Genomic DNA, 14,237 nt, shown 5'->3' with positions numbered 1-14,237 from the left:
CCTATGTCTGGAATATTCTAACCCCAGATATCCTATGGCTCACTTTCTAACTTCCTTTAGGTCTCTGCTCAAATATCATCTAACAAACATAAAATAGTCCTTCCCACTATCAATCTCTATTCCCCACACTCTGCTATATTATTCTTCATGACACTTATCACCTTCAGATATATTCTATATGTCTCCTTTCACTAAACTGTAAATAAACTCCATAAAGGGAGAAATTTTTGTCTGCCTTGTTCACTGCTGTCATAGGTGCCTAGTATAGAACTTGATTTCTAAAAAGCTCAGTAAGTTTTTGTTGAATAAATTCAGTCTATAAAGTAGAATGACAAGGTTGTTGGCAACTAGATGGCCCACACAACCCAGTGCATCAGTCTGGTGAGTGGATAAAAGACCCAGAAGCCTTAAGAGCATCACAAATTTCTGCCTATGCTGGTTAAGTTTCTTTTGCCTCTCTGGCTCTCCTATTTCCTATCTATGAGGTGAGAGACCTGTGTGATAAAAGAGGAACACTTGATTAGAGGAAAAAAGAGGGGGGGAGAAATCTCAGCTTTGCCACCTTGAAGCTATTTTACATTAGATATGTTACTTAACTTCTCTGAACATAAGATTTACAATAGGAAGGACAGTATTATAATAGTATGAAGACTATTATAATACAGTAAACCTGGCTAATTGTATAGGGTGTAAATGAGGATGAAATGCAATAATGGCATATGAAACCACTCTGTAAACTGTAAAGTATTACTGGAATATGTCCAATGTCACTGTTCCCTATTCCACACTCAGAAAAAAGTGTCAAAGAGGAGTCAAATAGTGTTACTAAAATGTTTTTGCACTTTGGAAATGAACACCCCAGATAAAATACTAGGTACCACTATAGCTTATTTACTGTCTGGTACTAGGTGATTCAGGCTCAAGTTATCAGGTGATAAGCTGAAAACACAAAAGGAGGCCATTTCCAGGGAAACTTTGCCACGGGACACTTGAAGTCCCCCTAGTGGCCAGATAGTGGGACTACACTTTCACAAGCAAGGAACCTATTCAACTTGCAGAAAACAGAACCCATAATTAAGAGGTGGGCCATTTTAAGTTACATCGTCTAATCCAGCAAAGCCCTTATAAAACAAGTTTTCGTGTTCCCTTTACTCCAAGAATTGTTTTATTTGTGCTTCTCACTTCCCTCCCTTAGCCAACACCCTGAAATTCCATTTATACAGAACCACAAAGCAAGCCACCATGATCAATAGAAAACTTGAGAGGAAAATAATCACTCTTGTTCTGACCACTACATTGGGCATCTTTATTTGCTCTAACTCCAAACTTAGACTCATTAATCACCTTCAATTTAAATAATTCCTCACATAGTGCAGACTTGTATAGTCAAGGACAAAACATGTTCCCAGCAAAGTGCAGTAATACAGCCAAAATTGAAGAAACTACTAAGTAACCTGACTAGGGTGGCACTGTTGAAAAAGCAGAAATATATTCCAACCCCTTACTTGAGTTCACTCTTCACTGTCTTTCTAAAAAGTATCACCTCCTGGTATCTGAAATATCCATCAAGACCTATAATCTATTACTTAGTAAAATCATGTCCCCACCTAATACATAAAGGATAACAGGTAGCCACAGGTAATACTGTTGACCATTTTAGCTTCTTTTTCAATGTCTACATTTTAAAAATACATTGTACACAATACAGCATGACATCATACTGGCATCATGGTGCTGCCATTCTGTTTTTTTTTTTAATAGCTATAAACTCCTTGAGGGTAGTGATCTCAAGAGTCTCCCTGAATTATGTTTCATTTACCCTGATCTCCTAGTACACAGCTGGGCAGATAGCAGTTGTTTAATGAAAAGTGGCTGATTGATGGGTACTTTTTAAAAATCATTTTATTAGGGTCATCTCTAAAGAAAACTAAGTCACAATAGGACCTTTTGTTCAGCAGTGTGCAGTTCACTTACCATTTCAGGGCACAATAGCTATAGCTGATTAGATATCACCCTTAGCCTAGTGTGTTAATGAGACCATAGGTCAATTCCTTTATAGGTGAATTTTACCTCTTCTTTATGGTTATCGAGTCCATCTCTGAAAAGAAGATCGAGTTATATGACAGTAAATGAACCACTTCTTCATCTACAAATACACACCAGAAGGAGTGGTGGTATTTACTTTATCTAAAGAACAATATATAAAAACATAAACTTATGACTCTAGCTGCGTACACAAACCTAAACATAAGCCAAATACAGCTAGTAATCTCTTTGGCCTAGTATGCGTTTGTTACCTGTTTTCATGTTAGTTTTCTGGATGGAAATTATTATTCCTCATCCCCTTGCTAATAGTTCTCAAATCTAAATACTAAAAAGATGACTACTAACTGCATAAACCTTATCAATAAATTTATTTCCTACTATTCTCCAAAGACCTGACCATTTTAGAGACATTCTTCTATTCATCCAGGAAGGGGCTGTCATTACCGATTCTAATTCATAGTTGAGGTAAATTGAGAACAGTGTCCTTATGCAGCCTTCATACAGGATGAAATGAAGGATGCTTTAATTTTCAGCACAGCAGCAGGAATCTTCTGCCTCTTAAGTCCCAGAGGTGTTCAAAACTCAGGTACTTTCAGCAAGGTTGCAGGATATGAAGTCAATATAAAAATCTATCATATTTCTATACATTGGCAATGAACAATTTAAAAAGGATATTAAAAAACTATATTAGCATCAAAAATTAAATGTTGAGGAATTAATTAAACAAAAGAAATGAAAAGTTTATACTCTTAAAACTACAAAATATTGTTGAAAAACGTGAAGATGACATAAATAAATGGAAAGACATTCCATGGCCGTAGATCAGAAGACTTAACACTGCGGAGATGGCAACACTCCCCAAATTGATCTACAGATTCAATGCAACCTTTATCAAAATCTTAAATGGCTTATTTGTAGAAATTGACAAGCTGATCCTAAAATGCATACAGAAATTCAAGTCTCCACAATAGCCAAAAGCAATCTTGAAAAAGAAGAACAAAATTGGAGGACTCACACGTCCTCATTTCAAAACTTATTAAAAAACTTACAAAAACCACAAGCCATATATGAAAAATGGAGTGGACTTTAAAATTTACAGTTTGCTCTTCAGTGAACACCATTAAGAAAATGAAAAGAGGAGTTCCCGTTGTGGCACAGTGGTTAACGAATCCGACTAGGAACCATGAGGTTGCGGGTTCGCTCCCTGCCCTTGCTCAGTGGGTTAACGATCCGGCGTTGCCGTGAGCTGTGGTGTAGGTTGCAGACGCGGCTCGGATCCCGAGTTGCTGTGGCTCTGGCATAGGCTGGCAGCTACAGCTCCGATTAGACCCCTAGCCTGGGAAACTCCATGTGCCGCGGGAGCGGCCCAAGAAATAGAAAAAAAAAAAAAAAAAAAAAAGAGACAAAAAAAAAAAGAAAATGAAAAGACACTCACAGTATTTGATAAAACGTTCACAAATCATACACACACACACACACATACACACACACATTCATGCACAGGCACAGACACATCCCTAACACAGGCGGACAAAGAGTCAACTTTTGATTATTTTGAGGATCTAAGAAAATGCTAAGCAATCATCTTCTTTTTCCTTTGGGGGAACCCTAGACTTCCTTTCATCCAACCAGGAACTCTACTCTACCCAATCCACCTGGAAAAATCTTCAAAGATTATCTGCTACTGCCCCTCATTGTATAGAGCAGCACTTTCCAATTGAAATATAATGTAAGTCACATATATTGTTTGAAATTTTCTTGTAGCCACATTAAAAAAAGTCAAAAGAAAAAGTGAGGTTAATACTAATAATGTACTTTATTTAGTCTAATATACTTAAACTAATGTCATTTAAACATATAAATAACACAAAATTATTATAAGTAAAAAAAAATACCTCATACAACTCAATAATAAAAGGACTAATAATCTAATTTAAAATAACCCAAGGTGAGTTCCCGTCGTGGCGCAGTGGTTAACAAATCTGACTGGGAATCATGAGGTTGCAGGTTCGGTCCCTGCCCTTGCTCAGTGGGTTAAAGATCTGGCGTTGCAGTGAGCTGTGGTGTAGGTTGCAGACGCGGCTCAGATCCTGCGTTGCTGTGGCTCTGGCGTAGGCTGGTGGCTACAGTTCTGATTAGACCCCTAGCCTGGGAACCTCCATATGCCGCGGAAGCGGCCCAAGAAATAGCAAAAAGACAAAAAAATAAAATAAAATAAAATAAAATAACCCAAGGATCTGGATATACATTTTTTTCCAAAGAATATAAACAGTCAATAAGCACATAAAAAGAAACCTAATCATCAGTCATTACAGAAATGCAAATCAAACCCACTTTGAGATACCACTTCACACCCACTTGGTTGGCTACAATTAATAAGACAATAACAAGTATTGGCAGGATATGGAGAAATAGGACCCTCATTCATTGCTGGTGAGATTGTGAAATGGTTCAGCCACTTTTGAAAACAGTTTGGGAGTTCTTCAAAAGGTTAAACACAGAGTTTCCATATGACCCAGAAACTCCACTCCTAAACTCCACTCCTAAACTCCACTCCACTTCTTTCAACCTTAAATAATTGAAAACATATGTTCACACACAAAAACTTGTATGTAAATGTTCATAACAGTATTATTCATCAGAACCAAAAGGTAGAAAACACTCTAACATCCAGCAACTGATGAATGAATAGATAAAATGTGGTACATCCATATAAAGGAAAGTACGGATATGTGCTTCAACATGGATGAACATTGAAAATATTATTCTACACAAAAGAAGCTAATCATAAAGGCAACATGTTGCATGACTCCATTTATATGAAATGTTAGAATAAGCAAACCCATAGAGACTTAAATTGGTGGCTGGTTGTTGCTCATTTGGGGTGGGGTTTGACTGGTAAGTGATTAAAATATTTGTATTATATTTAAAGTTGAGCAACCATTAGCACAATCAATTTTAGAACATTTTAATCACTTACCAGTCAAACCCCACCCCAACCCTGAGCGACTATATACTTTAAAATGGGTAAATTCTAATATATATTGTGAATTACATCTCAATAAAGCTGCTATTAAAAAATAAAACTCAGGTACTGCCTGATCTAAATTGGCAGAATTCTCAAATAACCAGCCTCTTAGAGCTATAAGCTTATCTAGATGAGCCACTCTCAAAAATGCTCCGGTCTGTAGGTTGGCAGCAGGAATCCATGTGAGAGAGAAAGGGTAGCAATACTCATGAGTGTACAAAGAATTGTGTACAAATCACAGTCTATCATTTCTAACCAGCAGTCACTGAAAGTAGCCCTTACTGAGGAAAAATCTAAAATATCATCTGTCAGGTGGGAAAATTCAAGAAAAAAAAAAGCTGGGAAGTGCTGCTCTAGATTGGTTTCCCCACGTCATAAACAAATATTATAGAAAATACAACTACTTCTCCCCAACTAGCAAAGAGATGTTCACTAAGCACCCTTCTGGCTTATTCAAATTTACATGAGTGCCAGTAAATAAAGTGGAAAATGCTAAGTCTTTTATTATTTGAAAAGGGCACTGTATAAATAGGAGAACACAAGATTCTCTTCAATATGACAAATGACAACTAATACTGATAAGTGTATGGAACTTTACAAGCAAGAAGGGGAAAAAAGTCAACTTTATGTTTAGGATGAGGATAACTTACTCTATGAGTTCAACATCTCAGAACTTGATGACAGGCTGGCAGGCAAATTCTGAGGTAGGATAATTTCTTTAATACCTTTCTTCATTTTCAAACAATCAATTTACATATAGCACACCGCATTAGCCCAGCCGGACACTGCCATCAAGCACCATCACACACAGATTAGGTACCGCCTGTGAAAGCACTGCGGAAGTCTGACCCAGACTGAGCTGTCTCAGAGGTGAAAGGGTCCAGTTATCATCAGGTTTTGAGAAAAGATTGTGAAAACAGCCAAAACAGAGGGAGACAGAGAACAAGAGACAGAGACAGAAGCCAGAAAAATACTTCATTAAATCGCCAAGTCCTCAAGCCATTTAGTTTAGCTTCCTCAGCAACTATTGAATCAAGCTCTAACCTCAAGGTTAAAAAAAAAACAAACAAACAAACAAAAGCCCAGCTATACATTTTGTAATCCCCTAAATCATCTAGTCTTAAAAAGAGAGGTGTGCTGGGGTTGATCTCTCCAGATTAAGAAAAAAAAATTCTTTAGGAGCATGCCACAGGTGTAATGAGAAAAAAATATGCTGAAAAATATAAAGAAGAGTCTATATTTCAAGTTTGAAAGCATGAAAGGAGTAGAATGTAAGAAATTTGGGAACAGGCAGCACTCTAGGAAGCTGGAGACAAAGAGAAAATGGTGGAGGTAGGGGGTGGAGAGAGGTTTCCTTTTCCCTTTCCAACCAACCTCACAAAGCTTGATTTTTATTTGTTTCTCATTTTTCAGAATCATGATTTCAGGTTTGGTTATAAAATAAGCCCCTTGCTTACCACTCCCAGCTGGCCCTCTGCTCCCTGCTTGAGCAGGGTTCCGATTGAAACTGGTAGTCTTGATATCACCATAAAAATTAATAAAATTGTCCATGTCCCTAATTCCAACTCATAATTCCACCAAGAAGAGCCACAGCACAAGTAAGGGTCAGGAGACTGAAGAATTCTTTGTTTTAAATTCATATATGCATACCAGATGAGAGAATTACTAGAGGGAGGTAAAACGTGTAAAAAAGAAAATTAAATGTGCCAGCAAATTCAATATATAACATCAAAGCTTACAACTCAAGAAGAATGGAAGTCTGATGAGGCAAAATTAGCACTAGCAAGAAAGCACCCGAAGTGACCCTGCAATTGGAAAGCTGCAAGCTTCTTCAAAATATCTTTCACTGATGTTAACCTTTGGCGGAGCAGAGAGAGATACTCTGTGGACAACCAGGAGAGAATTATATCGCTATATCTTACACATATTTCCAAATGGGGTATCACCCAGTGTGACTATTTGGTTCTAGGATTCTGATTAGTGGTAACCAGACAGAACTCACCAGCTATTTGCTGAGCACAAAGAAAGGATTATTCTTTCCAGCATACTGACCCCATATATGAAGGTTTATGGACAGAAAACATCATTCCCAAAGCAAAACTCGGCTTTACAAAACAGACAAACTACTCCTTGCAAGACAGTCAAAAAAAGCTGCTTGATAACTGTGGAGGGGAGAGGAGATGGAAAGGGGAATTAATAAAATGACTTCTTTTGAAATAGCTAATAGAGAAAGGCAGTATTTGCCAATTTCAAAGCACTACTAAAATACTACTTATTATGAAGACCAGAACGATGACCAAGAGAAAAATTAAAATGTTCTTTTTTGCATGTGGGTAATTTATTTGAAACTCAACTCAAATTCCTGCACAGGCTTCCCTTGGTCTCATCTCTGAAGAATAAATATTTGTCATATTATTATGCAGTTTCCTGGGATATAAAGGGCCCTACTTCTGTCAAGTGGGACAGAAGTCAATTAACAAAGTTGCAGTCTTATTTGATCTCTGAAAGACAGCTCCATAAAGGATTATCAGCTTTTCATATAAGCCCTATCACTTTTTATTACTTCTTCTGTTCATACCACATGCTAAGATAAGTTAAAAAAATATAAAGGACCACCTTGGGCCTCTCTCCTCTCAACAGAAACATTGTAGATGTATAAGAACACAGAGTTATTTCAGAAGTTACTAAAGTTAAAAAAAAAAACCTGCAATTAAATAATGTGTATGAACACACACACACACACACACACACACACACACACAACTGAAAAAAAGGAGGAATCCAGCAGATCATCAGAAGTCTCTAGAACGTTGAGATTTTTAATTCAAAACTGGCATATGATGCACACAATACAGAAAAGGTAGAAACTTTAGCTTTGGCTTAAAAAAGGCAATTTCACCAAATTGAGCCCCTATGAAATTAAGAAAAGAAAGAGAAAGTAAGAAAATGTTAACTTTTAGATTGGATTTGATTGAATTCTGATGAAATTGATAAATTTTCAAAAAAACTGATTTAAGGATATTCTATATCCTAGAAATGAAAAAATCTTTTAAACCTACAAGGCAGGAACTCCAGTTTTTTTCTTTCACAGGACTTCCGTAACCAGTGCAGCAATCAGAAACCAGGAAAGATTAAATAAGCTTGAACTTTCTTTAGGTACTGCTAATTTCTCACTAGTTTATACAGGCTTTTTAAATAAGTATTTCCATGAAGACCTGGGATAAAATCACCTAGCTTACTGCACACCTAATGGGAAGAACTTTTTGCTCACTAGAGCCATCTGAAAATTTCAGATTATGTCTTTGAAAACACACATCCCTTAACAAGTATGTGGAAACATTCATCTCCTTCCTGTTAACTAAGTTATTTGGGTGTTGTGGGGAGGCATACAGAGGAGGGACAGTTCCGTGATGGGGCAAGTCATGAAGTACTTTAGACATTCCCCCCACTACCCCCCCAAAAAAAGTTCACAGTAGAAGAAAGCTCCACTGACTAGCAACAGCCCTTGGAAAACAAAATATACTCTAGCAAGTAAATCATTTCATATAAATTGAAGCTCTTTGTTCCACAGTATAACCACATTGCAAAAATTTTAAAACAAACAAACTTCAAATTAACTAGAAAAAAACTGACAATATAAATAAACCATTTGAAAATCTTGTAAGCCAAACCTTAAAAGCCTAAAAAATGTAAAGCCTCGTTAGAAGCTGTTTCTTCAATAGCCCAGAAAATAATATTCCTTCTTTTTTCTCACACTGTGCCATCAACCTTTCAAGAAGAGAAACATCAGTGAAAGGAGGTAAATTATTAGATTTAAATATCCAAACAAAGATACTAAGGCTAACAAATCTTGAACAAAGTCAAAGGTAAAAGAAAATAGCTAAGAAACACAGAACAAGACACAAGTCCATGAGGACACTGGCATCCAGCAGATTTGGGTAATTAATTCCCCAGTCAATATTCCCGCCATCATGGAGATAAACTAACATCTTAGTTTTATGGGGAAATAATCTTTAACCTGGTCTCCAAAAAGCTCAACTGTGTTAGGGACTAATTTTTAACAGACAAGATGAAAATGACTGCCACTTTTCTCATGTCCTAATTAAAACTCTTGGGCAAGATTAATCCTCAAAGATCCCTAACTGTTCTTACTCTATTGGTTAGAGGTAAAATATCATGTTTTAAAATGCAAGAATGTCCTTAAAGTGAAGGAATGTATTGAAGGACCCTATTCCTCCCTCACAAAAACAGATTTCTGAGCACACTGGAATAGCAGGGAATCCTTAAAATTTTTCCCAATACTTTTATAGACTCAAATCTGGTTAAATTGTTCATTAAAAGAAAATTCTCTTCTTTATAGATCTGATGTAAATTTGAAATATGGAACTGTGGATCTGTTGTAATCCATAGAGAAAATAAACACTTTTACAAGAGAAAACCAACCCAAGCATCTACTTCAAACAAAGTCAACCTGTGAAGGCAAATCTTGCCTATTGTTTACCAGGAAAGTTGTCATTTGGTTTTCCCCTACCTTTCCCTGCTCTAATTGTGCCTGGTTGGAGTCTCTCTGCTGACCTCCAACCCTGGGACAAGTCCTCAGTTGTCTGCAAAGAGACTTCACCCTTTCTTCACACAGCAGCCCTCAGAACCCAGAGACCACCTTCTTCCCATAATCCTGAACTCCATTTCATCTCTTTGGAGGAGGTGGGTTGAGAAAAGCTTGGGCCAGTCATTTTGCCTCTAATCCTCCAAGACCAGCCACAGGCCAGGGGAAAACCCTAACAGACCTTAAGAGGAGAAAGTGCTCATATTTCTTGTTCAGATTCTCAGAATTGGAGGAAGGGAGAAAAAAAAGTAGTGGCGGGCTTAAGGGTTTTGTTTCCGAAGGTGATTTAAATTTGGAGCTCTGGGGGACACAGAGTACCCAGTATCAGGGAAGATTTTAGGAGGTTGGGGGTGGGAGGTTGTCAAGGAATCTGGAAGGGCTAGCACCATTTCCCTGGGCTGGCAGTGGTGGGGAATGGGGCACACAGTGGGAGTTCAGAGCTCAAAAGTCTAATCTTTGGTAGGCCAGGGGTCCAGGGAAGGCTCCAGTTTTAGGGTGGCTCTTTTCATGGAACACTATTGAGGTGGCCCAGTAACAGTGTGTTCACCCCAGGGAGGAGAGGACTGACTCTAGGCTTAAAAGACATTTCCAGGATTAGAAAACTTACCGCATGTCCCCATAAGGTCCAGAATAGCTCTCCATCCAGGGGCCCATCTCGCTTTTGACACAACTGGGACTTGGATAGGGCACTCTGCTCACCACGCCGCCAGGATACCAGATATCGGGTATCGCCAAGTCGCCTTCTTGGCCAGCCAGCCCCTGAGGTGGCCGAGTGTAGCCGTATGGTGCTACAGCCCCTGCCTCGCCTGCGCTGCCTCCCCCACCTCCGCCACAGGGCCCATACAACTGGCTTTCTTCGGCTGTGAAGAGAGTGTGCCAGGAAGAGGAGGAGGTGGCTGAGGGTGAGCCTGAGCCCGGTCCTGAGGCACCCCCGCCGTGCAGGCTCGCCAGGTCCCCATAGCGGCACTGCGCCGCCGCGGCCGCCCAGGCGCTGCCATAGTCCAGTGGGTTCTCCAGCTTGATTCGAGCATGAGGATGGGGAGGCGGCGGAGGGGGCGGCGGCCCGGCCAGGGCTAGAGGAAAGTTGTAGTAGTCGCGACTCGGATAGGCTGCTACATCGTCCAGTGCTCCAGACTTGTAAAGAGACAGGGCGGATGGCAGCTCAAGTGTTCCAGAGCCTCCTGCTTCGCCGCCGCTAGAGCAGCCCAAGCTCTCACTGTCCAGCCCTTTGGTGTAACCTGCCTTGAAAGGGGAATACTCAGCAGTCTCTTCGTTGCTTTTGCCCGGACCATCATCCAGCAGAGAACCTTTGCATTCGGCCAACGGGGCGCAAGGAGTGGGACGCACAGATGGTGGACCTGTCAGGAGTGGGGCGTACATGCAATCCCCCCGAAGCTGTTCTCCAGGACTGAGATGCTCCAATGCCTCCACACCCAATCCCATGGACACCGACACTGCCTTACACAATTCCTTGGCGCTGTCCGAGATGGTCGAACTGCCCCCTAGGTAACTGTCCTTGGAGGAGATGGGAGCCCCAGTGGCCTCCCTCGCTCTCCCGCTGCTGTTGCCTTCGGATACTGCCTCCTGCTGCTGCTGCTGCTGTTGCTGCTGCTGAAGAAGTTGCATGGTGCCGGCCTCGCTCAAGATGTCTTTAAGATCGGTGGAGCAGCTGCTTAAACCCGGGAAAGTGGGGCCCAGCAGGGACAGCGTGGATGGGGCAGCTGAGTCATCCTCGTCCGGAGGTGCTGGCGGCTGCTGTTGCAGCCCCTTGCTGGCGGCCGAAGCTGCTCCCGGCTCTGGGGTGCAGCCGCTCTCCGGGTGGCACTCAGGGGCTGATTGCTGTTGTGAAGGCTGCTGTTTCTCGTCCAGGGCCAGGTAGCCTGTGGGGCCTCTGCTCTGGACTTGGGGAGAGCCATCCTCACTCGGCTGCTGCTGCTGCTGCTGCTGCCGCCGGGGACTGGTCTCCTGCTGCTGCAGCTGCTGCTGCTGCAAACGGGCGCCGGGAGGTGCTGCGCTCGCGGCCTCAGGGTGTCGGGGACCTGGGTTCTGGATCACTTCGCGTACACTTTGGAACAGGTTCTGGAAAGCACCTCGAAAGGTCTTGGAAGGCGGCCGGGGGTAGACCCTCCCCAGCCCTAACTGCACCTCCATCCTTGAGCTTGGCAGAATCTTCCACCTAATTTATCCTGTCTCCGCGTCTGTTGCTGAGAAGAGTTCAACAGGCTACGATGCGTAGTCTCTGCAGCCCACCTGCGGGAAGCTCCTGGGAAGGAAACTTGCAGGAATAACCACTCCAAAGCGTCCTGACAGCCTCAAAGTCTCCTGCAGAGGAAACACCCTCTAGACACGATCTTCCCTGGTAGGTTCACAATATGTTCCTGAATACTTGGAGGATAGATTCAAAAGATGCTCAAATCTTGAAGGGGTAAATTAAAAAAAAAAAAAAGAAAGAAAGACAGAAGGAAAAAGGAAAGGAAAGGAAAGGAAAGGAAAGGAAAGGAAAAAAAAGGAAAACCTTCCGCCTTCTGAATGCAGTGTCCGCTGAAGCAGGTGCAAATAGAAACCAGGTTATTTTCTTTGTGTTTTGCTCTACGTTTTTCTGTTGTGGCTGTGTTGGTTGTTTGTTTTTTCCTTTTTCTTTTTCCTTTTTTTTTGGGGGGGGGACTTGGGGAGCTACTGAAGTCCTGACTGCCTTTTCATCGTCTGATCTCTTGCCCCACAAACTCCTGGGAGGGGATAGCGGCGTGCAGGAGTAAATGGAGAGGGAGTGAGAGGAACCTGGGGGTCTGCCTTGCGTATAGCCTAATCAGCCAGATTCGGCTGCAGTGCTGAAGACGCTCCCCGGTTTCCTGGTTCCCCAGAGCCCTCTTTGCAACGTGCAGCTAGCTCGCCTGATCGAAGCCAAAGGGAGTCACCTCTCTGCAAACTCGCGCTGGCCGCGCTCGGCTGACTGGAGTGGGGAGGGGAGGGTGAGGGGGCTGAGAGGAGCTGGCGGAGGCAGCGGCCGGCGAGAGACCCTTAAGGGGGGGCAGGGTGGAGGGGAGGAGGACAAAGCCAGCCGTCAGTCCTACCGGGCACTTTCCTTGCTTCCTCCGAGTCTCTAGCAGCTTTTAGAAACTTCACCGAAGAGAAAAGGGCAGCTTCGGGGCGGCGGCTTCGAAGACGCCGCTCTCCTAGCGGCGTTGGCTGTCGCCAGAGACGGCTGGGGTTGACGCGTTGCGTCCCTTGGGCTCTTTTCCCTCACTGAAGCAGCTGCCTCGGTCTCCTCTGCCTCCAGGCTTGCTCCGGACCCTCCGACTCTCGCAGCAAGCTGGCTCCCCGGGATCTCGGAGGGGGCGCTGGGAGGTGGAAAGCAAATGCAACAGTTTGCGAGTCGGGTCCCGCCCCCGCCGGGCCGGCCTCCTTGCCTTCCCACCTCCTTTTTCCCTCCCCTCCCCTTTCCTTTTCTCCCTTCCCCTCCCCTTTCCTTTTCTCCCCTCCCCTCGTGGCTTGCTAACGCCTGGTGGCTTTGTAGAAACAAGTGCTGGCGCAGCGTGGGTGAGGGCAGGAGAGGATTGTTCTAGTTCAGGACGACCCCAGCTCCCTGACTGCCGCCTGATTTCCTGGACCAGGTTTTAGGCTTCAGGGCTGAAGCTTTAACCTGTAGCTTTATTTTGAGGACAGGACTGCTGAACTCTTGAAAGCCGGCATTTGCCAGATTTGGTTCTGAAATCCAATCTCAAAACAGACCCTGTGCGCCTGTGGGAAGTGATGGGGAGAGTGGTAAAGGGCGATAGAAGATAGAGGAAAGAGGAGATCTCCTTTAAAGAGGGTCTATGTTCACGGCATGTACACTGAACTGGAAGGCTGGAAGGGTCGCCTACAAAATATGGCCAAGGAACAAGCTATGGCCAAGCCAGCCTGTACTTGTTGAAACCTTTCAGATTTCTCCACAGGGGTAGATTGGGCCTCATTGCAGGGTGCCAATTGCTCTAGGAACCCTCTGCCTGGAACCAAAGGTAATCTCTACCCCCTTCTCTTCCCCTTTTCCTGTCTGAAATTGCCTCTAACCACACATTTTTCTTCACCCATCCAGAGGTACAAAGGCAAAATCACTCAGAACAGCAGGAAAACACGTAAACACCAGAAACACTTGTCATGTACAAGGGACATCGATTTTGTCCAGGGTTTTGTAGCCATTTGCTTATAGGCAGACACTTGCTTTTGTAAGTTGGCCTTTGCATGTTTTAGGCTCACAAACTGCACTGTTCAAGGAATGGAACCTACATAGGATTGCTTTTTTTCCTCTTGGTGGACAGCCAGGAGTAGAAGATGATGTGGGCTGTTGCAATTATTTCTTTGTAGAGGAGGTCTCCTCTTCCCTGTGTAAAGATGGAGAGGCATGTGGGAATGGAAGAGTAGAGAAAAACGAAAGGGTAGATTTATGGGGAAGGAGGTTTCCCTTTGTGTCAGCAGGGGCCCTGGGCCTCCATAGCTTTTAAATTCCTTAGACTTCTGGATCTGGGGAGGGTCTCTCTTGTCCCAGAAGACTACTGGAGGTTTTCCACCTGGGCTTCT

The 14,237-nt window shown here is 42.7% G+C and overlaps 1 protein-coding gene across 2 annotated transcripts in view; it reads right to left on the bottom strand.

Moving 5' to 3' along the window:
• The window catches only part of AR (androgen receptor), a 200,058-nt gene extending 187,008 nt beyond the window's left edge, over positions 1-13,050 (bottom strand). The window contains exons 1-2 of one of the 2 annotated variants that reach the window (XM_013986227.3): positions 12,752-13,050; positions 10,288-12,002 (exon numbers count right to left, since the gene is read on the bottom strand). In XM_013986227.3, the coding sequence (XP_013841681.1) occupies positions 10,288-11,831 (1,544 nt within the window). In that variant the 5' untranslated portion in view covers positions 11,832-12,002; positions 12,752-13,050. 2 annotated transcript variants of the gene reach the window in all.
• Positions 13,051-14,237: the final 1,187 nt, after the last annotated feature.

Source organism: Sus scrofa, chromosome X (assembly GCF_054392235.1).
Source record: "Sus scrofa isolate SSC_HxYL_T2T_F1_AM1 chromosome X, Sscrofa_HxYL_maternal_Yorkshire_Landrace_v2.0, whole genome shotgun sequence".
Taxonomy (NCBI): Eukaryota; Metazoa; Chordata; class Mammalia; order Artiodactyla; family Suidae; genus Sus; species Sus scrofa.
Note: the sequence above shows the minus strand (reverse complement) of the source record. Positions and strands in the feature narration are given on the sequence as shown.